Source organism: Microtus oregoni, unplaced genomic scaffold (assembly GCF_018167655.1).
Source record: "Microtus oregoni isolate MIOR12 unplaced genomic scaffold, Mior012 000001F_ref0000356, whole genome shotgun sequence".
Lineage (NCBI taxonomy): Eukaryota > Metazoa > Chordata > Mammalia > Rodentia > Cricetidae > Microtus > Microtus oregoni.
In genome coordinates this window covers 13,767,644-13,791,567 of record NW_024543060.1, presented here as the reverse complement: position 1 = coordinate 13,791,567, position 23,924 = coordinate 13,767,644, and the positions used below count along the sequence as shown (strand labels likewise).

Below are 23,924 nucleotides of genomic sequence, written 5' to 3'. Positions count from 1 at the left end.
GGCAGTCATGTCCTGATCGATTTTGATCCATTTTTCTTAGGGCAAGTCTAGAGTCTTCCCCAGGCATACTAGTAAGAAGTTGCCAGCTTTTTTATGACTTTTTTTTTTTTTTTTTTACAGTACAGGGCTGTACACTATCTCTTCATTTGTGCTTTTATGAGGGACTATCACATAGGTTAGGTGACATGGGAGTTTAATTGGCCTGCAGTTACAGAGGCTTAGAAGTCCAAGATCAAAGGGCTGTGTCTCATGAGAGTGTGCGACAGAGCCGAGCTCCTGTGAAGGAGCAGCTACCTCCTGTGATAACGGCACCCATTGCTCCCCTCGAAACCCTAGATTCCCTCATGAAGTCCCATGCCTAACACTGCCGTCTTTGGCATTGAATTTTCTACACATCAAGTTTGGAAGGTACATTTGAACCACTGCATAGGTGAATGTTTTATATATATAGTTGGCCTTGAGGTTTATCTGACTCGATGTTGTCAATACAGAAAACATAATAGTGAGAATGTCTTCTGCTTTCCTTTTGTTTTGATTGAAGAAGCCAATAGCCAGACCTAATGTGAGGAGAGCCAGTCCCTTCAACCAGGGTCTTCTGGCTCAAATCTTTGAAAAGCACTTCTTCCGTGTCCAGTCTGATAACTTTCATAATTAGCACATATTAAATTCTGCGTTCCTGGCACTGTTTTATTTCACAAAGCACAACTCAGTTCTTCCTTTTAGCTGTCCTATGAGCTCCGTTGTCTACCATTGTGCAGATGATGAAATTGCAGCACAGATTAATGATGTTCTTGTCTCTAAGGCTACAGAAGGCTAACATTTGACCTTGAGGAATCTTGTACCAAATGAATGTCTCTTTTTGTCCTACTGTATATAAAGATTTATTTGGCAAGATCTCCGGAGTGCAAATGAGTGTCTCCCCCGAAAATGAGCCTCTTCCAGGAAGTAGACTTGGTACCTATAGTGTAGGTAGATGTTTACTTCATAGGCTTTTTGCTTCCTGTGGTCTGAGATATACGTAGGTCTCAACCTTCCACTATACTTTGTAAGGATGGTTTTTTTCCTTAAAAGGGGCTGGTACAATTGTTTAAAATGTTCTCTACTAGTAGGAATTCTTTGGCCTACATTGTACGGCAAGAACAGCCAACTGTGATCAGATTTCTCCTCCTGGGATGTCCCTCCCTGCCATTCTGTTCTACCAGCTCCTAGTATGCACTTCTGAGATGCCAAGGAGCCCGGCTTACTGTAATAGCATACTATCCCAAGAAAAGAGAACTGAAAGCAGATAAATCTTTGGATATCTTATTTTCAGTTTCACATCTTCTTTCAGCTCTGGCTGTAAAGTCAGGATCATTGGTAGAGCTTTCTAGAAGGCCTGTCTTTATATAAGGTCAGATTTGTTTAGGTGCGTTGGGCCTGGTATGTTTGTTTCTTAAGCTCCACAGCTGATTTTCCTGCATTTCAGAATCAGGATTGAGAGCCACTCTCCCACACTGAGCCCCTCACACCGTAAAAGTAAGAATGTCCAGCCATGCTAGTGGAACCTCAGAACGGATACAGCTCTACTCAGGGGAGCCCTTCGAGGATCTTAGAGAACTCAGGAAAGTGTGGAGCCCAGCTGACTTTGTCTATTGCGTGACTGGCCTGGGAGTCTGGAGTTAACATGGGCTTTTCTGCCCAGGGACTTCTCTCACCACCTAGGGACACAACCTGCAAGATACTGGCCTGGTGCCATTACAGTATTGAGTCTGTCAAAATCATTTTTAGGAGGTTGATGGAGTTTTGCAAGGAGGTGCTTAAGATGTTTCAGTAGTCATTCTGCACTCATAACGTGGTTTTGTGTTACAGACTAGGGTCATCCAAAGATCAGGATTTGGATATAGTGATGATGGAGCAGTTCCGAGAAGCAGATTTGCTTCAGGATCCCAACGGGTATGTGCGTCTGTTCCCGGCCCGGGACTTGTGTGTCAGTGAAGCCTGCTAAGTGACTGAGGACATTACTTCACTTTCTAAAATAGCTGTACACAATTGGTTCTCCACGTAACCACCAACAAAGTAAAGTCATTTAATTGCCTAGTCCCCAAGATCCAAAAGTGAAAGTCAGATTTTCGTAGCTATTGAGATAAGTTCATGCCTTCTCAGTCTTTAATGATGGATCCTTATCTCTTATGACGTCCATATGGAATGCTTGGTAGAATTTACAGAAAGCAGATATGTGCTAGAAGCACAAAACATAAACAAATTCTATTAAGGATGGAAATTTACATCCTCTGTGTATTTCTAGTAGTGCTAGGTATATGATAATCAGCCAATGTATTTCTAAAGATTTGGGTTGTAGATTCCTTAACTTTGAATTGGGCTCTATCAGGGACATATATTCTCTCTCTCTCTCTCTCTCTCTCTCTCTCTCTCTCTCTCTCTCTCTGTGTGTGTGTGTGTGTGTGTGCATGCGCGTGTGTGTGTGTTTATGTATATGAGAGAGAGAGAGAATTTCTTAGATAATATAATTTCCACAGACAAAGCTCCTTTTTAGCCCAGCAGTGTCTGATGTGAGATACTAACTACGTAGCTACTGCAGGAATAGCCCTAAACCTCTTCATCTAAATTTCCCAGGAGTCCCAGGAATGCGAAGACGATGGGGTCTTACTGTGAACGTGGCTATTGCACACACATCACTTTTAGCTGGAATTTATAAACAAGGTGGCTCAACAGTCCAGGCAGCACCTTCTGCGGTGTCCTCTGGCCCTTTAAGAGTAGTGGAATGTCCGTTTGTGTATGACTGGAAATCTTTAGCAATTGGTTGAAAAACATCTAAAGTTTTTAGCGTTAAACTGACTGTGTATGTGTAAGAGAGGGAACGAGAGTGGGTGCAGGCGAGGGAGCTAGCACACTCTACAGCATGTGTAGAGAGACCATGGGGCAACTTAAAGGAGTCTGATCTTCTCCTCCCACCATGAGGATCTCGGGACTGAACTCAGGTCAGACTTAGCAGCGAGCACCTTTCTCCAATGAACCATCTTGCTGGCCCATGAAAAGCATTGTAACTCTGAGGACATTGATTGATTTGAGGTGTGAGCCCGTGTGTGCGCGTACAGAGAATCAGGACATAGCATGGCTGGTGCTAAGAGCAGACTTTGAGTCACCCAGAAGCTGGTTTTGACCCAGTTCCAGCACCCGAATCCCATTTCTCTAAGATGAATCTACAAAGTAGAGAACCCACTTGCCTCTTAGGGTTGTAAGGATTTGAAATAATATAGAAACAGTTATAATAAAACTAACGTGGTCAGACATTTAAGTCCTTTAGTAGTATGTAAGCAAGAATTTAAAAATATATGGCCCTTTCAAATGACTTGGGAAATTTCCTTAAGGAACAAAAGGACAGGAACTGTTGTTTTGTTTGATGAGAAATGGATAACTTTAACAGCAATATTTAGAAAAAAGGAAATGAACCGTTTGGGAGTATTTTAAATATGTTTTATGGCTATTGTTACCATTGGTGCTGAAATGGTCCTTATTTAATACTAACTTCTAAAAAGTTTAATTTAAAAATGCATAGTTAGAGTTCAGTTGTAGATACATAATTAGGTCCCAATTGCGTAAGAGACTGAAACAAATCTGGAAGGAAATACATTAAAGTATTTTGCTGTGGATCTTCCAAGACCTGGGCTGCTGGTGTCTCATCATCCGATGACGAGAATATGGCGGGAGGGCATGGCCGGCTGAGGAGTGAGGCGACAGCTTCAGTTGAGCGCGTAGTGAACACTTCTGCAGATGGAACACCCATCAAACAGCCACATGACATCGTAGGGCGGAGAACTGGGGCTGTGAGAGTCAGGTGCAGGAGAAAGCAGTGTGAGGGGTGAGGGGCAGAGGATAGGCACGAGGGAGGAAGGGCACGGAAGCCAGAGTGGAGAGCTGGAACACCGACGTCACGGGGAGAGGGCTCCAGTTTTCTGTGTTTTTGAGTGTTTTGTCCTTACTCTACTAGTAAACGTTTTTGGTTTTAGCAGGTGATTCTCAAGGCGAAAGAGAAAAGAAAAGCAGGTCCTAGTTTTGTGGAAATAGCTGTGTCCTGCTGTGTGGGTTAGGACCCCGTCATAAAACAGGAAGACTGGGAGGAAAGGGTCTGTACCGGGGTCTCAGTGTTCTCTGTTGGGAAGTAGGTTGGGTTGGTATCCTCTAGACCAGCGGTTCTCATTCTGTGGTTTGACCCTCTGTGGGCTCTGATGACCCTTTCATAGTGTCACCTAAGAGCATCTGCTTATCAGATACTTGCATTATGATTCATAACAGTAGCAAAAGTATAGTTATAGAGTAGCAATGAAAACAGTTTTATGGTTGGGTGTCACCTGTATGTTGAGGAACCGTATCAAAGGATCGCAACGTTAGGAAGATTGAGAACCACTGAGTTAGACAGACAAGCTCTGGAGTATATGAGACGAGATGAGTCACTGAGCATGCCCAGTTTGCAGAATGGCAGGTGTGTGCAGCTCTGTAGGAGACCATCCCGACAGATTTCCAAACGATGCCTAACTTGACGTATCAAGGCCCATGTCGAAACCATTTCATGTGGGACACTTTCTTTTCCACTCCGTTGGCTACTTCCATATACTTGTTCTGCATTTTGAAAGAATTGAAATAAATTCGACAAGCTTGATTTTTTTTTTTGGTAGTATTCTTATGAGCCAGTGGATTCTTGTTTTGGTTTTTCAAGACAGGGTTTCCTTGTAGCAATGGAGTCTGTCCTGGAACTAGTTCTTGTAGACCAGGCTGGCCTTGAACTCACAGAGATCCACCTACCTCTGCCTCCCGAGTGCTGGGATTAAGGCATGCACCACCAACACCCGGTTTCAGATTCTTAATTTTTAATTGTAGCGTTGTAACTCAGAAAGACTTTGCAGGGGGGCTGGAGAGATGGCTCAGAGGTTAAGAGCACTGACTGCTCTTTTAGAAGTCCTGAGTTCACTTCCCAGCAACCACATGGTGGCTCACAGCCATCTGTAATGAGATCTGGTGCTCTCTTCTGGCCTGCAGTCATACACGCCAGAACACTGTATACATAATAAATAAATAAATCTTAAAAAAAAAAAAAAGACTTTGCAGTCAAAACCAGATGTCGTCGGTGCTGTCATATTAACGCGTGAGCACCTTGGTGTGTGTCTGTAAGTACATCATTAAGATCATGATTTTATCAGCAATTATTATGCCATTTTATTCATAAATTGGAGTTAGGTGTAAACAGCTGATAGGAAACTATGTTGGGAAAGAAGCATATTTGGAAAGCCTTCCTCTTAATTCTGAAGGCAGGCTTTGCGTGTCACTTAAGTTTGTATAGTACACTGGCCAGTAGAGTTCATTGGAAATTTAATGATTTGACTTCTGTCTCTTTTCCCTCCTCTTTAGTCTGAGCACCGACATCACAGAGAGGAGTATTTTGAACCTGTACCCCATGGGCTCTGCAGAAGCCTTAGAATTACCTGATCCTACGTTCAAGTACGTTCACCGTTCATAATTAAGTATATTTTCTGTTTTTACAACAATGCATTTTTGAATTTCCAAATTCACTTTGTCTCTTTTTCTTCCCTGCCTTCCTGCAGTGGTCAGATGCAGCTACAGACGTCTCCAGAGTGTGAGGTAAGGACAGAGCTTGGCATTGCACTGTGGGAGGACAGTAGCAGCGTTAGTTCATGACACATGTTACCCGTTTCCTGCTTTTGTTCTCTAGGTCTGTTAGCCACTGTCCCTCGCCTTTCCTGAAAGATGAGAGTTGGCTGGTTGTGTTAGATTCTCTGCATTTCTTTGCCAGGATAAACTCTTTGGGTCAGACAGTGGCCACCAAACATGTATAGGAAGCCTATGTCGGGTTAGAAATGGGAGGGAGGCCCATTTGATTCAGACACTAGAGCTGAGAAAAAAAGTCTGGTCACAGGAAGAACCTCAGGGACATGATGAAATGAGCTGAGGACGTCTGGGAAGATTAAAGGAATTTATTCGGAGTTAGGAGACAGATGTCCACACAAGCATAAAGATCTGCATTCAGATCCTCAGCATCTGTGTAAGAAGCCAGGCCTGGCAGCCGATAGCTGTAATCAGTGTTACAAGATGGAGACAGGAGCATCTCTAGAGATCACTGGTTAGCCAGCCTTGCTGAATGGGTAAAGCCCCAGGTTCAGATACAACAGTGGTTCTCAGCCTTCCTAAGACTATGACCCTTTTATACAATTCCTCATGTTGTGGTGACCCCCAACCATAAAATTATTTTTGTTGCTACTTCATAACCATAATTTTGTTACTGTTATGAATTATGATGTAAAGATCTGACATGCAGAATATGGCACCCCTGTGAAAGGGTCATTGGACTCCCAAAGGGATTGTAACCCACAGGTTGAGAACCACAGAGCTAGAGATTCCTTCTCAAAAAAAAAATAAGATGGAGAATGATTGAGGAAGAGTCCAGATGTTGACACCTGGTTTCCACATTTGCATACACATAGGTGCATACACGGATATAAAAGAATATTATAATGAGAAGCTGGCGGGAATCTTTGGGGTCAGGATTAGATAGAGTTACATGGAAAGAAATCTTGGTGGTCATAGGGAAAACATTTTTGACATAAAACTAAGACAGATCCTGGAGAAAGCTTATCCCCATTGTAGAAAGGTGGTTCTGTGCTAGTAGTTTGGGGGTTACAGCCCGTTTTTCTATTGCTGTGATGAAACACCGTGATCAGGGCATATAAAAGAAAATGTTTAATTTGGGGCCCCAGAGGTTTAGAATCTGTGACTGTTGTGCCAGGGACCATGGCGGTAGGGGGCGGGGAGAGCGCACTAGCTGGGAATGGCATGGGCTTTGAAACCTCAAAACCAGCTTCCACTGACATTCCTTCTCCAACAAGGCCACACCCCCTAACCTTGCCAAACAGTTTCACCAGCTGGGGACTGAGCATTCAGCTCTGTGAGCCCATGGGAGCCATTTCATTCTAATCACTGTGTTTTACTCCTCCGGCCCCATAGGCTTGTGGCCATATCATAATGCAAAAGTGCATTTCAGTCCAACTTCAAAAGCCCCCATAGTCTTTTACAGTTTCAGAGTCTCTTCTGAGACCCAAAGCAGCTGTAACCCCTTGCATAGTCCCAGTATACAATGGCCTAGAATATCTATCACCATTCCACAAAAGGAGGAATGGTGTCATAGTGGATCAAAGAAAAGTCAAAACAATTCAGCAGGGCAAGCTGTAATTCCATGTCTGATGTCAAAATGCTTAGTGGCTCTGCCTTTCCAACTCTGTTGACTGCAGCACCCTTCTCTCTCTTGGGTTGGTTCCATTCCCTGTCTGCAGCTCTCTCTGGCAGACATCCTGTGATTCTGGCACTCCAGTGTTCTCGGGGCTCTAACACAATCTAGGCTTCACTCCTGTGGCTTCACGCATTGGCCTTTTGGGACTTCCATGCAGGGACTTCCCTGCCATACACTTGACCTCAGAACTCTCTTTAACCATGGAGCAGTGGTTCCCAACCTTCCTAACACTGTGACCCATTAACACAGTTCCTCATGTGTGGTGACGCCAACCATAAAAATTATTCCATTGCTACTTCATGATTGTAATTTTGCTACTATTATGAATTGTAATATAAATATTTGATAGGCAGGATAAATAATATGTGACCTCTATGGGTGTCACAGCCCACAGGTTGAGAACCACTGCCATAGGGGAAGGTCCCTCCACCCCTTCTCTCCCAGGTCCGTCCTAACTAAACCAGACATCACCAGTGCCGCCAAATTCAACTGTCCTTGCTGGATGGAGCCTGATTCTCTCCTTGAATATCATTTACACAAGCTCTGGTTGGATGCTTTTTTTAGCACCAGAAAATGTCTGGGCCCTTTTCCAGACGTTGCAGACTAGCTGGGTGGGGCCATGCCCTGACGGCACCCCTCCTTTTGCCCCATTTGGCATTTAGCATCTTCTTATCTCTTTCAGCACAAGCCTGGGCTCCAACCTTCAATTTCCTGGTGCTCTTTTTCTTCTCAAACTGTACCTGTAGAATTTTTTCTTGTCTTGCTGGATACTTTTCATGGTAGAGCTGTGTAAGAGTTATTGCTAATAACTGCACAATTTAATAAATGTGAGTCTGTCTTCAGATATCTTCTGCGAAAGAAACTAGTCTCAAGCTTTTCAATTTAGCTTCAGGCAGATTCTTAGGATAAGGGCAAAAACTAACCACATTCTTTGCTAAAATATCCCAAGAATGGTCTCTAGCCCAGTTGCTAATATTGTCCTTCTCAGAAACCACCTGTACTTGGTCTCCATAGTCCCATTGCTCTTGGCACTGCTGTCTTCCACGCTCCTACTAGGCTAGCTCTGTTAAGCCATGCTTACAGCATCCAACTGCTTTCCTAGTTCTAAGTCCCCACATTTTCAACCTTTCTCTGAAACACAGCATGGTCCGGCCGGTCACACTAGCTCCCTGCCTGGTACCAATTTCTGACTGCTTTCCTATTGCTGTGATAAAACACCATGACCAAGGCAGGTTACAAAAGAACATGTTTAACTTAGGGCTCCTGGTTCCAGAGGGTTAAGAGTCAGTGATCATCATAGAGGGGAGCATGGTGGCATCTAGGCAGATATGGAGCCAGAGCAGTAGCTGAGAGCTTACAGCTCAGTTCATAAGCAGGCAGCAGAAGGAACCATCTGGCGGAAATGGCGTGGACTTTGGAAACCACAAAGTCTTCTTTCAGAGACATACCTCCTCCAATGAGGCCACACCTCCTAATCCTTCCTAAGCATTTCTACCGACTTGGGATCAAGCATTCAAATTTATAAGCCTGTGGGGACCATTGTCACTCGGACCACCACAGAGCCTATTCCGGGAGTGGGTTCAAGATGGCTACTTGAAATACTGAGGTTCCCTACAAACCAGTACATGTCCTGGAGCTGCCTGCACACGTTCTGTGAAGTAAAAAAGCAGTTTCACACTCAACATGCCTGTGCCAAAGAAATGAGGAAAAAAAGACATGTAAAGGGGATGAGCTGGGTTTGTAGAGTATGGTTACATTGTTAACGTCAGGGGCTAGTGTTTACATCATGTAGCTATCCTGCCTTTGAATTGCTAACTTCTGTGGAACTTAATTAACCTCTCTAAACTTTACTTTTAGTTTTGGTCATCTTCAGTCTATAATAATAGCTATTGTACATCTCAAATGAGATGATTCAGAAGAAATCTCCCAGCAGCGGCAGGTAAATGCTAGCTGCTATTCTCCTGCTCTGTTGTTGTTATTGGTGTAGTCTTCAGACAGAATCACAGCGCCACCTTTGCAAGTGAACCAGGATTGAACATCAGGGGACTTTGATTTGCAGGCAGCCGTGTTCTGGTTTCTTATGCTCTCTGAGAATGAGTTTGGTTTTCTGTAGACCCACTTTTTAAAAGATTTTTTAATGCATATGAGTGTTTTGCTCTTGTGTGTACTACATGCATGCCTGGTGCCCACGGGGATCAGAAGAGGGCCACACATCCCGTTACTGGAGTTACAGATGTTTATAAATTGCCATGTGCATCCTGAGAGTCAAATCTAGGTCTTTTAAAAGAAGCGTTCTTAACCCCTGAGCTGTCTCCCCAGCCCCTCCCTGGTGACTTACTTTTTGAAAAACTTTCATATTTGAAAATATTTTTACTTCAAAAGGATTATAAAAATAAATTACAGGTTCTATAAAAGTTATAAAAAATATTATAATCTACCACATAGATTTTTCAGTACGGGCTAAATATTGTTAGTATGCAAATCTAAGATGTTACAAAACTCTTTTTAGCACTACCAGGACACCACAGGTATAAAATTCTGCACTTGGTCTCATATGACAGGTCAAAGTTTTGAAAACACAGAATCAAATCCCCTCAGATTTGTAGGGCATACATGAAATGAATGCAAACTGTGTAAATTAAGATCCTGTTTCCAAGCTCCTAATATGTATTTACAAATATTTCAAACCCAAGATTTCTGAAGTGCAGACTTCCAGCCCCTTCCCTTTGGGCAGGGAGAGTCAGCCTGGTGCTTTCCTGCATCTGTTCTGTTGTGTGGAACCTCTCCCTTTTCTCCACATCTGCAGTTCTTTGACAGAGCCGAGAGCGTGCAGGCCACTCTCCGCTCTCCCTAGCAAGTCGGTGTCACGTCGGGTATATTCCTCTTCTGTGGACACATTTCCGTCCTCCACTTCCTAAGTGTATGCTGATTGGCTGCTTGCCTGTCATCGGCCCTCCTGATTCCAGATATATCAGTTGATTTAAAGTTGGTGTGGGCGTCCGACTAGTGTCAGGCTTTGCGTTTGGTTGACACATCTCTCTGGTCTTTTTATTGTCTCCTTTGCTTTGCAACATTTCTGAGAACGACGATGCTACGTTGTTGAAAGTGTGGAGAATGCAGGCCTCTTCTGTTTTGGTGTTTTGAAATTGAATCTTGTGTAGCCCAGGCTGTTCTCAAACTTTCATAGTTCAGAAGATAGCCTTGAACTCCTAATCATTTTACTCCTCGCTCCCAAATTCTGGGATTATAGACAGGTGCCACCATAGCCCCAGCCAGGCCTTTTTTTTTTTTTTTTTTTTTTGTAGCTAGGGTCGAATGTACCCCAGGCTGGCCTCAGACCCGCTGTGTATCAGATGGTGATCTTGAGCTTCTGTCTGTTCTGCCTCCACCTCTGGAGTGTCAGGATTACAGGTGTGCACCGCCAAGTCAAGGTTATTAGTGCTGGAAATTAACCCAGGGTCTCGTGTATGCTAGGCCAGTACTCTACTAACTGAGCTACAGTTCCGGAGCGGCCCCCCCCCCCCCCCCCCCCCGCCCAATGGAATGTTCTTCCTTTGCTGTTTGTCTCACGTTTCCTCACGATTGAGATTCTGCATTCTCAGTTTGGATATTGCTGAGGTGCTGTTGTGTGCTTTTCCCAGGCCATCAGATTTGGGGGCTTGCTGTGTCCTCTCTACCATTGCTTGTATTAATTCAAACGAGTATTAGCTAAGCCTATTCCATCACTGTGTTATGATTACTTGATTTTCCCCATGTGACTGATGACAAGTCTGTGCAGAAATGCTTCAGCTCCCTGTGACTCTCCGACTCTCCTACTGCATGACTTCAGAGTGAGGACGACTCTAGACTTCTAGACAGAAAAAAAAAAAAGCTTCACTGCAACCTCAGGGCACAATTCCAACATTGTGTCCCTATTCAAAAAGACTCCTGATATGGAGGAAGATAAAAGGCTTACTGGGTGCCCCATCATGTGCCTCATAGTTTATCTGCCTTATCAACACAGGTGCTTCTTGACTTACAAGGGGTTTCTGTTCCCAATAAACTCTTGCTAAGTTAAAAACATTACCTTGAAAATGTCTTTAAGCCACGTACCCTAGTGGGCACTGTCGCTTTGCCTCGCCGACTGCTGATGGGTTCAGAGTACTTGTTAGCTTGCAGTGAGGCAAAATCATTTCATATAGTGCCTACTTCATAATAGAATCTGAAGTAACATGTTGACCGTTGTACCGAAGCCATTCAGTAAATGACATGGTAGCGTACACCTATGACACCAGCACTCAGGAGGCGGAGTCAGGAGGATCAGGAGTTTGGTGCTAGCCTTGGCTATATGAGGAGCTTGAGGCAGGCCAGGACTGTGTGAAACCCCGTCTTTAAAAAAAAAAAAAAGTGGAAAACAAAATGGTGATGGTTGGATTGGTGCATCTTTACGCGAGAGGAAAGCAGAAATTTTCTAAGTCAAACCTTCATGAAGTCAGGATGTTCTACTTCCATCTCTTCAATAAATATTCTCTGGATGCTACCGTGTGTAACCATGGAAACTTCAAAGACCATGAAGGTCCAGCTCTTAGCAGTGTATATTCCAGATGACTATTAGGAAATGCAGGAGTTAGCACGACCCATTCATGGATACAGGACATGAAACTCAAGGCTGAGTGATGGGCTGGGTCCGTTACTATGGTAATGGGTAGGCCCAGCTATTTCATCACACTGCGTTGCCTTCTCTTTGTGTTCAGTCTTGTTACAGTCCAAACTTTCGCGAGGCCTGATTGCGTCAAACCTTTCCATCAAAGCTTGGCTTGGCAGACGGCAAGAAGCCCAGCACACTTAGGAGGTCATGAGCAGAGCTTCCAGGAATATGGAATGAGTTTGCAGAGGGCAGAAGAGGATAACTATGTGCTAAATATAGACTGAGCCCAGTTCATGATTTTGTCTGTGTCTCGTTTTGATTCGGCAAGACTTGCACAAAGCCAGGTGCTGAGGTCTGTTATCATCCAAGCCGTAGCTGCACATTGTCCCCCAGGGTGAGCTTAGGTTCTGGCCAGGCCGAGACAGGTCCAGCTTACTGTCCCGCCTTCCCACAAAAGTGCAGCCTGTGTGGTTGCAGATGGTGGCACATACCCATAATTCTGACCCTGAGGCAGGAGGATTCCAAGTTCAAGGTGAGCCTAGACTGTAGAGTGAGACCCTGTCTGAAAACCAAACTTACCTGTTTCTAAGATTGCCGGAGCACAAGGAAGGAAGCAGAGCTTCTAGGGGTCAAAGGTTCCTGAACTTGTCTCTGTTCGGCTTACAGTGCTCTCGGCTATTTTAGTATGCTGTGAGCATGCTTTCTTTGCCTCAGTGAGTAGCGGTTTTGGCATAAGGCATTCTCTTCCTTCTCAAGGCAGCTTTGGGTCCACAGCAGGCAGCTCTCTGTAACTTCCAAAAGGAAGGGATGAGCAGCTGGTCTGATGTGATGAAGGAGATGAAAGTCAGGCTGCTGGTCCTGCTTCTGAGGTCACGTTTGGTGTTTGGCTACGTGTTTGCACCCCTTTTCACCAGACCCCCATCGGTTTGCAAGCATATGTTGCCTGCGTGTGCTAGGTATGGCTCTTTGGGTGTGGAGGATTGGAGAGCGAGCACTGTAAAGTAGTGAAATTGTTGAGTGGCTAAGAGATGTTGATGTTGAAAACATCCTGAGAAGAATATGGTGCGGTTTGCCGTCCCGGGTCTGTTTTCTGTGTTCTTCGGGAAAGGGTGTGCGAGTGTGGCATGAGGGGAGGACACTTAGCTTGACCAAAAGGTGAGGCAAGGCTTGTAGAAGATCTGCCTCCACGCACGCCATCTTCCTGAACCGTGTTTAGAAGACTGGCCACGTGTAATTGGGGATCTATCTTTGTGGCCATGCAGTGAGAATGTACCCCGATGGTTTGGACAGAAATGGGATCGAAAAGAGGAAGGTTTTGAGGGAACAGTGAGGAAAACTGGAAGAAGTCTCTTACAGAGTCAGCGTGAAAACCCTTGCTGGCAGTTCTAACAAAGACCCTTGACTGGGTAGGGACATGGATGACATCTTATTCTAAAGGTAGTTTTCACTTTGGCTCATACAAATGAGGACTATTTTTAAATAGCACTTCTCAACAGAATGGGCATCTTGGATTTACACTTTTGTGAAGGCATGTATGAAGGTGTTTATACCTACCCCTAAACTTTGTATGTATTTGCAATCATATGTAAGTCACGGTTGGTCCAATAGTGTTTCTTGTAATCAGTGATTGCCACTGGCGTGTGAATGAGGCTTCTCAAGGTCACTTGAGGTTCAGGCATGTGTACTTACTAAAAGCTCCCAGTGTGCTACTGGATATTTGGAATTACTAGCTTGGAACATTTCTAAAAACCCATAATTTAAATGGAGAAGGGAACTAACTAGCAGGCAGTTTGGTAACCCAGCCAGGTAAGATGTGTTCACAGGTACTTGGGAAGGGTCCCTATACCAGGGATCTCTTATCTTAGTCTGTGCTCTCCTCCGGATACTTTTCTTTCTTCTATGACTACCACTGTGTAGCTTTAGAAAGTAGCAATATGATCCTCTTCACTACCTCACACTCAGATTAATTCAACTTTTGCCAGCGTGTGCTTCTGGGGCCAGGGCTATGATGGAAATAGGAAGGAAAGATGCTGTCCTTGCCTCATCTTTCTCACAGGCTAACAGAATTTGTGCATTTGTCTCTTCCTTAAGGTGCAAAACGACCTGATGTTACAGAGCAATGGGAGCCAGTATTCTCCAAACGAGGTAAGGTTCCTGAGATGAATGGAAGCTGAGGTAGTTCATGAAGACCGAACTGAAGTTTCTTTAGCAGAAATGGGCACTCTCTCACACTGGGATGGACGAGTTAGTGGATGGAGAAATGAGCAGTCTCTAACGCTGGGGTGAATGAGTTAGTGGACGGTCTCTGGGGTCTTTCGTTAGTTGCCACTGTCACAAACCTGTTTGGCTGTCTATATAACTAAAGGTTCATTTCATGAGAAATAGCTTTTGGAAACTAGGGATGGGGATGTCTTTACAGAACACATCAGAAAGTCACTCAGGTGGCGTTGCCGTGGTTGTCGCATGTGTGGGATCAGCGTGCAGTTGCTGGGTAGAGGAGTTGTCTGCTCAGCGGTAGCTATTTCATCCCTCCGAGCTGGAGAGGCTTCCTCGTGTGCCCTTTGGGATGACTGCACACATGTGTTCAGCTGTGTCGGAGGAGTGGGTCGCCAGCGTTACGTCACCACAAAATATTTTTATAGCAAGCAAGTAAAAAATTGAATGCAACCACAAAAACACTGCTAGTAACGCAGTTTACCAGGGTGCCTGGAAACAGTCTGCTGGCTGCCTCTTGAAGCATTTACAGAATGATGTTTTTTTCTGTAGCCAAGAATGAAGCCAGGACTCCATCACTTTGCAGGAATAGCGAAATGCAGAGTGCTTTTATAATAATCCTTGACCCTACAAGTACATCTGGTTCTTCCCTTTTGCCCCAATCGTCTTCCCTTCTCACCCCACAGATGAGAGAGAACTCGCCTTCAGTGTCTCCAACTGCAAACATCACAGCTCCCTTTGGCCTGAAGCCTCGCTCAGGTATGTTGACCTCTGCTGATTCTTATTCTGAATAACTCTGATTGCCTCTAGGGCCTCTCAAATGTCTACCTGAGGAATAGGAACACGGCCAGCTCTAGTCAGCTGGGGTCCTGGCATCCGCGCAGCCGCAGCTCTGGGAGATCAGGTGACTGTCTCGAGCTCTCTGGTCTGTGGTTCCAGGCATGGGCAGCCTGTTTTCTTTTGAACCACGGCAGAGGGGCTGGTGGCAAAGGGAGCCTGAGTGTAGGGAAGGAAGGTTCCCTTGAACTTTCTCCCCACAGAAAATAAAGGAGTCCCCTTTACCCTAAAGGTTTCTGGTGCCCCACTGAGCTAAAGGGCAGCCTAAAGGCAGAGTCCTCCCCAAGATGTCCCCAGTTGCTTTCTGAGCTTGGTAAGGCCTCTGCATCGACTCATACAAGAGGGTGAGCATTTTAAGGCTTATATGAGTGGTTAGGAGTCGGGGGAGAATTCTTACAGGAAAGTGCCTTTGGCCTACTTGATTTCGATTTGTGTTACTATATCGACAAAAAAAAATTATAGCAATGGGCAAAGTTACCCTCAGTCTTTAAAAAGGACTAGCGATAGAACCGTACTTTTCTTTATATATTTCTAGCTTGGGTGCTATCTGCCTTTTTTTTTTTTTTTGGACCACCTTTGTTTTAAATGTTTTGGTTTTTTAGTATTTACCAATAATGCTTTGAAGTGGGTTCTAATAAAGGCCTGGACACGTGTATGTAAGCACACCTGGAGGAAAACACAGGTGTTCTAAGTTTTTGGGGGAAAAGCTTTGTGACAGCATGATAAACTACAAGTCTCTGACTTGAAGAAATGATACCTATGGGAGAGACAAGATGATGGGAGAGACGAGATGATAGGAGAGACGAGATGATGGGGGAGACGAGATGATGGGGGAGACGAGATGATGGGAGAGACGAGATGATGGGAGAGACGAGATGATGGGGGAGACAAGATGATGGGGGAGACGAGATGATGGGAGAGACGAGATGATGGGAGAGACAAGATGATGGGAGAGACGAGATGATGGGAGAGACGAGATGATGGGGGAGACGAGATAGATGATGGGGGAGACGAGATGATGGGGGAGACGAGAAGATGGGGGAGACGAGATGATGGGAGAGACGAGATGATGGGGGAGACGAGATGATGGGGGAGACGAGATGATGGGGGAGACGAGATGATGGGGGAGACGAGATAGATGATGGGGGAGACGAGATGATGGGGGAGACGAGATGATGGGGGAGACAAGATGATGGGAGAGACAAGATGATTCCTTTACGAAAGGAAATATTTTGTTCTTGGAGCACATGGTTGATGGGCAGCGTGTGGCCAGGTGTGGAGGTTTCCGGGCCATGAGAACAGAGTGGGGGGGGGGGGGCAGTTGGGAAAAATGCTTCTAGAGGGATCAGAGTTCCTAGATCTTTTTGCTTTTGGTTTTCAGTCCTGGAATTAAACCCAGGGGCTTGCGGATGCCAGGCTAGTGCTCTACCACCAAGCTATATCTCCAGCCCTAGAGTATGTTCTAGAAGGGAAAAGCCCAGATGAAATAGCATAAAACTCAAGTGACCAGCTGCCTCATGTATGAAACTGGGCATATATAGCTAAATCTCGGCCGTGCCTTGATTTCCACAATCCCAGATCTGTTCGGGGAGAGATGGAGGTAACCACGGTTCTGCCTCCACTGCCTCATCTGGGGCTGCGGGCTATTTTAAGCCTTTTGGACAGTTCTCTAAGAATGTAAAAAAACATTTCATAATCGAAATCAAAAGTTGGATGACTCTCCAAAGATTGACAGTCTTTTGGATGGTGGACTCTGTAATTTAGTTATAAAATGGGTTCAGTGACTTTTGAAGCGTTTATAGAGTCTAGCCTCAACTCACCAACTCAGAGGTTGCCTTGTGCCCACACTGTGCCCAATTCCAGTTCTGTGATGAGGTAAAAATGAGAATATTATTTTAAGCTGGAGAAAACATATGCTATTTCCTTCCCAAGTTTCCAATTGCAGATTCCTTAACTACCCAGTGAAATTACTTTCTGGATATTGAGCCCAAAGATAAGAAGATGTCTTATCATTTTATAAATAGCGAACTCAGAAGTTCATGAGGGTTTTTTCCTTCTATGTTATGTGTACTGAATATTCAGAAACCATTTTTATTGAGCAACATTGAAAAGTGATTTTTAAGGCACTTCAAGGGTTAAAGGAAGAGTTGATGAGGTTAGTTCTTAGTTAAACACCCTATGAAACCTTACGGAGTGTCTTTAAAATCTACTGTCTTGATTTTTAAAAAGCATTAGCATATGCAATACTCTTGGAATCCTTTTGTTTTTAAATAGCAGATACATTTATCCACTTTGAGCTTTGTCTAATGTGCCCTGCAGCTCTGGCTGAACTGTGCAGTTGTATCTGCTGGTTAGGTGGTTAGAAGGGCCTGCAAAGGCCGGCGGGTAGGCCTTTTCCTCTCAGCTGCATAAATGATGAGTTCTGCCCTCTGCTGCCATGACCCATTAGGACTCTAGACTGCAGGCTTGTTGAACTGTTAAGATTACGGCTATTAACTGCATGCGAAGTATGTGACCAAAGAGTACTAACTAATGCTCGGTTTTTATCGTTCTTCTTATCCCATGCGCCATCCTTCATTCTCCTCGTATATTGTGCATTTGAATTTAAATCCCATGTAACAAAATCCACTTCATTTCCATACGAACCCTATGCCACGCGTGAAATGCTGCGGCCCCTTTGGTTCCCCCTGGTCCTTGTGCATCTGTCCACCTGGCTCTCTCGCTCTCCTGCAGACCCAGCCCTCATTCTCCCTCCTATCTCCTTCAACAAACTTACGCAGGCACAAACATGGGACAACTCTAGCTACAGTGTTCCATCTGAAGGAGACACTGACAATGGTAGGTGTTTTGTCTCTTCTTCAATGTTTCTGTGGATAAGCCAGTGACTGTGCTACACATTGCTTAGTGTGTAGCTACAGACAGTAGATACTGACCTGCATGCTCCTTACTCGGGAAGCCTCCAAGGCGAAGTCTAGACAAGTGCATGTGAGCTCTTGCCCAAGGGCTGATGGTGGGACAGTTTACGTACCCCAGGGTGCTGAGTCCGGGGAGGGTTTCACACTGCTCTCTTCTCTCTACCTGCTCTGCTTGGGGTTTGGTTGGTTTGTCTGTTCATCTGCAAAGATTTGAGCTCACACATCGGGGTTTAGAATGTGGGTGTGGTGATACACTCCTATAGCATCAGCATAGGGCAGGCTGAGGCAGGAGGGTAGAGTTTGAGGCCACCTGAGGCCATATATATATAGTGGAGCCGTACCTCAAAAAATAAGGTTGATCTTTTATTGTCTATATTTACCACATAGGGGTTTTAAAGGCAATTTAAAGGTATCATGGTGAATCCTAGAGTTTTGCACTGGAAATAATGTTGATATTGAGCAGTGTCTAAAAAGGAAATTACTCTTTTTTTCCCCAAAGTTTTAATACATTTTGATTTTTATACTTTTTTGGTGTGAACTCACTCACATTTCTAAAACGGAAATTACTCTTTTTTTTCCCCAAAGTTTTAATACATTTTGATTTTTATTCTTTTTTGGTGTGAACTCACTCACATTAGGATGCTGAGGATACTGAGTTCGTCTGATCATAAGTGTCCGTTTTTAAAAATCTTATTAGATAGCTCAAGTAGTTCAAATAAAAATTGAATTATTTAGAACTATATACCACGTCTCTCTAAATCTCTGTTCTGGTTTAACGCTGATTGTAAACGCTTTACCTCAAACTCCAAAGGGATAGAAGAAAACAGTAAAATGAGATGTGAGGCTTAACCACCGCACACACCAGCAGTACGTGTGTTTTCTGATGCCAGGTATGTCGTCTGTCATCTCTACAGTGCTTAGCAAATAAAGTTAGAACACTCACTGCAATCTCTGCTTAAAATTCAGCCACATTTCCAGCCTAATAAAGAATAATGCATATTCTGATAGGCTGATTCTACAAGAAATAATAGTATTTCGTAGTTGTCTAAATCAGTGGTTCTCAACCTTCCTAGCATTATGGCCCTTTAACATAGTTCCTCATGCTGCGGTGGCCCCTACCGTAAAATTATTTCATTGCTCCTTCATAACTATAATTTTGCTACTGTTAGGAATTGTAGACATCTGATTTTTCTGATGGTCTTAGGCGACCCCTGTGAAAGGGTTGCTCATCCCCAAAGGAGTCCTGATCCCCAAGTTGAGAACTGGTGGTCTAATATTTTTCACTGAAAATAAGCATGATTTAAAAAAAAAAAAAGATCCTGAAACAAAATCCCATCCTTATGTTATCCTACTTTAAATTCTGGGAGCTGAGGAGGATTTGGTGGAAACTTTGTTCACAAGCTGTTCTTTAGTTTAAGAATAAATGACCAACGAGAAAGAGGAGTGTCTGTTCTTCTCAAAGCCCAGTTGTTCATGGTGTGATATTGCTTACCAGAAATAAGCCTGGTATGAAACACTTATGTGTGAGTCGGTATTTCCTTGGGTATGATTTCTGAAACCAGAGGACTTTTTTTTTTTCCAAGTCTGGGAAAGATTTGAAACTTTTAAACAGCAAAATTTCTCTGCTGGTATGTGAACCGATCACTATCAGAATATCTAGAGGTTGTGTGGATGTCTCTGTGAGACCGGGATTAGCCTTCCTAACTCTTGAGTGTCTTCTGTCAGACAAATCTACATTCATTGCACCAGTAAGGACCTGCTATGCAAGGCTGTAGGCCAGGCCTTCTTTTTATTAGGGATTCTGAGGTGCTGACAGCCAGTAATGAACATCTAAAAATGAAATAGCATTTCATCTATTCCATGACCTTTTCTCCGTGTGTAACAACTCCAGCGACTTACCGCATAGTACCACAGCAATGATAAAAGGATTGTTTTCAAAAAGTATTCCTCTGGATTGGGCAATCATGTCAGATGTGGTTTTCATTTTTCTTTATTTGATATTTGATTTGTCTCAAGTGTGGCACACATCTTCATTCCCTGTGTGTTTGACTTCGCCTTGTGACTGTAGTGTGCTCTTGCTCAGCTGAAGAAGCCGTGTGGTAGAGGAGTGGAGGATCATGGCAGCAAGCTCTCTGTGTTGCTCTCAGTGCTTCCATAGAGCCAAACTGCTCTACGCCAGGCCTTCTCGGCATGTCCAGCAATGCTTCCTTCCACCTTTAAAGGCCTGTCTCTCCGGTGTCTTTATTACCTGACGCCATAGTTGTCCAGCCTTGTAAATGTTAGCTTAGACTACCATAACGTAACTTTTGGTTATTAACTTTGGCAAACTTGGAATATTCATCCCTTTGCTTATTGCCTCACTTTCCACACAAAACCTTTTATTCTTTTATTCAAGTCCCTTCCAACATTTTGTTCAAAACTGAGCTCATTTTAAATTCACCATTTCCTTTGTAACATATTCTTCAAAGAGTTTTTTTTGTTTGTTTTTGTTTGTTTGTTTGTTTGTTTTCATGACAAGCAGGCTGGACAGACCTTGGGCATCTGGAGACCCAAAGATTCTGAAGTCAGTCTGCTGATCAGGACAAATGGTGTGGAAGTCCATCTGTGACCCTGCCTGCTTCTGCTACCGGCTGGGGTGGCTTTCCTTCTATCTGATCATTACTGGGAACTCACCCTCTTCTTCCTCCTTAGCTGTCAGGCCTTCTTCTGTGGCTGAGTCTTCCCTTTTCCCATTCCCGTAGAAGTTGGAGACCCATCCTGGCCTTCTACTAATTTCATCTTGAAGTAATAAGGGCGGCGGCGGGGCTGCGTCCCCAACACCCCATCCGCCTGCCCTGCTAGCTTATGCCCCGAAATAATTACACGGACACTGTATTCTTTTAAACACTGCTTGGCCCATTCTCTTCTAGGCTAATTCTCACATATTAATTTAGCCCATTTCTAATCATCTGTGTTGCGCCCCTAGGTGCGCTTACCGGGAAGATTCTAGCCTATGTCCATCCTGGGTCGGAGCTTCTTAGCATGCGTCTGCCCAGGAGCCAGGAGCATGGCGTCTTTCTCAGGCGTCTGCTCCCGAGAGGACAGCTGTCGAGACTCTGACCTCACTTCCTCTTCCTCCCAGCATTTTGTTCTGTTTACTCCTCCCACCTATCCTCTAACCAATAAAATGGGCCAGGGCAGTTCCTTTATTAGCCAATGACCTTCCTCCATCATCAACTTATTTAAAATTGATCTTCACATAAGGGCGAGTGAGTGGCCAACCATCTCTGGCCAGTTTGCAGACATCTCCATCTCATTGTGAGGACAGTGTACCCCTGGGTGTGGGAGGTTCCTTAGTGACTTTCAGCTCTGGATTCAGATTAGAAAGTCTGGTTCCCAGATTCAGAGACCTTAGGTGATCACTGGCGTCGCTGTTGTGTGACTTTTATTTTGGAGGTTAATGTGTTCAGACCTGGAAAGTAATTTGGTGTCGTTCTGTGAGAGGAAAACTAGAGAAGCTAGTCATCAGGACGAGGTCATTTCTGCAAAGGTATCTCCAGGTGCATCCCTCCTTCCTGAGAGACCTGAAACACTTGTTTCCTTTGCTCACCAACAAGCCTGTGCCGGCACTGCTTTGTGGGGTGCAGTAGAGCACGCCACCGGCTCTTCCGGAGTCGCATATAGCATGCAGTAATACACAGTGATGGGTGCTAAGAGATGCAGACAAACGTCTTTGGATGTGCACAGGAAGCAGCGACTGTGAGGAGAAGGTGAAGAGGCAGTGACTGAACCACAGAGTGGAAAGATCAGTGGAATCCTTTATACGCATACCTCCCCATCCTCCACAGGCCTGTGTTTAGAACTTTCTCTTCAGTCAGGCGGTGGTGGCGCACACCTTTAATCCAATAGTATATGTACATTTGAAGCATTTGTTTAAAACTGTAAGCTACAGTTGAAATACTTTTTTTTTTTTTTTTGATTGCTGGCTGTTCACAGAACTAACACCCCGTTGTGCAGGTTTTGCCTTGAAGAGGCCCAGGAATGTAAGATAAGCAGGCATGTCAGGGAATGAAAAGGCAGACCTCATCGCATGACCCCAGCATCCCTCGCAGGCTCCGCCAGCACAGATGCTTGGGTTGTGTGCAGTGAAGCCAGAGTTCACAGTTCACTCAACTTCCTCAGATTTCCATATTCACAATGGAATCGCCCAATAAAAACATATTGAAAATATCTAGCAGGTCGGATTAGATAAGATTTACCCAGGAATAAGTGCAGAAGGGAAATGACCTCCACAGCAAACAGTAGGCCTGTTGGAGTGGGGTCGAGGCGCCCCTTGGTGACATATGGGTGCATTACCAAGCTCCGTCCACATTCCTTGACTTTTTTGGTAAATTCGGTTAACATCTCTGCGACATGAAGTTGCTTTTAGGGTTTACGCTGCTTTTCTCTTCCCATGGCTCTGCTTCCATTGCTTCTAATTTGCCAACTTGCCCTCGCTTTCTTTTGTAACTCCCCCCCCCCCCCCCCCACCGACTGGATCACTTTATCCTTCTTTTGCTAGCTTTGGCTTTCTTTCTCTTTTTCCCCCCCTCCCTCCCTCCCTCCCTCCCTCCTTCCCTCCCTCCCTCCCTCCTTCCCTTCCAATTGGTCTTACTTCAGAGACTCCTGTGACACGCCTTCTTTTACCAGGGACTTCTCAGTTTGCTTCCCTTGTAAGTCTAGGGCACAGGCTCCATTCTGCCATTCCAGAAAGCCTTGTACGCACTAGGTCGGCCTTATTCTCCACGAACTAAATCAAAGATTGTGTCAAACTTCTCATCTACCCAAGCATCTCAGTGCTGCTTCTGGCATCTCTGGACTCATGTAGGACAAGAACTGGAGGCTTCAGATGGATACGGTCTCACAGAACTCCATATTTATGTCCATCAAGAACACACAGTTCCCCCACAGGTGTTGTGTTTGCCAGCCGTATTTAAGTTTTAAAGTGTAACGAGCTGAGGCCATTTCTAAAGTGACCTTGTAGGCAATGACAGAATGGCTGTAGACTCCCTGTATCCAGCGCTGTTTGAAGGACAGAGGGTGGAACTACTGCGGTTGCGGTGTCCCTGTCACTTGCTAGACGGTGGTGACTTCTGACGTGGGAATTCTCTGCCCAAACTGTCCTGACTGTGTCAGCCCTGCCACCACCTCCCAGCCAAATCTAAAAGTCCACACCGAGAGAACCAGATCATCCTGCCCCCAACAGCTTTGTGTCTCCAGGCTAAAAAAATCTCTAGTAAGAAAAACTTAATTAACCTGCTACAATCACCCCCCCCCCCCCAAATCCTTGTTTGAGACAGGACCTCACTGTCTAGCTCTGGCTGGCATGTGACTCGCTATATAGACCAAGCTGGTCACTAACTCACAGAGATCCATCTGCCTCTTACAAGTGCTGGGATTAAATGCCTGGCCACTAAATTCTTCACATGTAGACTATTTTTATAAGGCAGCAAATCCACTTTTATTTATGTACTTTCCATTCGCTTCAACCTGGAAGAGGTACAGCATCACACAGATTTCATGTCCACTGGCCTTTGCAAATAGCTTGCTTTGGAATTTGGCTTGAACCAGGTCACTGTTTCCAGGGGCCAGAGTTATCTTTCCCCAGAATATTCTGGTTTTGTTCAGTTTGCCTCCAGGAGTCTCTAGGTTGTTCTTTTTCTCTCTACACACATCTCTTGCCTAAGAAGAGTTCAGTTTCAGCTCTGGCATGCACAACTTCAATTTCTAGAAGAGCTGTGCTCTCATTGGTTCCTGAGACCTCCTTAGAAGCCAGCAAAAATGGCCTCACAAACACGGCCTTCCTGATCCACTTTTCTCTTAGAAGTCCTGTTTCCAACATTCCTCCACAGGTGCAGAGATGGTGGAGAGTCATATGTGGAATGTATTTTAATCATCTCAACTGTTGTTATCTCCGAGAAGTTTAGTGCATTTGATTTTTATGAGTTTTTTTACCCCGTTGTCTGTTCACTCTGTTCTGTTCTATACACTGCTAGGGTCTGAACCCAGGACTTCA

General features: G+C 44.6%; 1 protein-coding gene across 5 annotated transcripts in view; it reads left to right on the top strand.

Annotated features, from left to right (window-relative positions):
• Positions 1 to 23,924, top strand: part of Lrch1 (leucine rich repeats and calponin homology domain containing 1) — a 189,620-nt gene that overhangs the window by 142,006 nt on the left and 23,690 nt on the right. For 2 of the 5 annotated variants that reach the window (XM_041666887.1, XM_041666877.1), the window contains exons 11-16: positions 1,849 to 1,932; positions 5,404 to 5,493; positions 5,598 to 5,634; positions 14,016 to 14,069; positions 14,825 to 14,897; positions 17,709 to 17,813. In XM_041666887.1, coding sequence (XP_041522821.1) covers positions 1,849 to 1,932; positions 5,404 to 5,493; positions 5,598 to 5,634; positions 14,016 to 14,069; positions 14,825 to 14,897; positions 17,709 to 17,813 — 443 coding nt within the window. Of the gene's footprint in view, positions 1 to 1,848; positions 1,933 to 5,403; positions 5,494 to 5,597; positions 5,635 to 14,015; positions 14,075 to 14,824; positions 14,898 to 15,207; positions 15,289 to 17,708; positions 17,814 to 23,924 lie in introns of all 5 variants that reach the window. The other 3 variants (XM_041666903.1, XM_041666895.1, XM_041666912.1) reach the window with 2 other exon arrangements.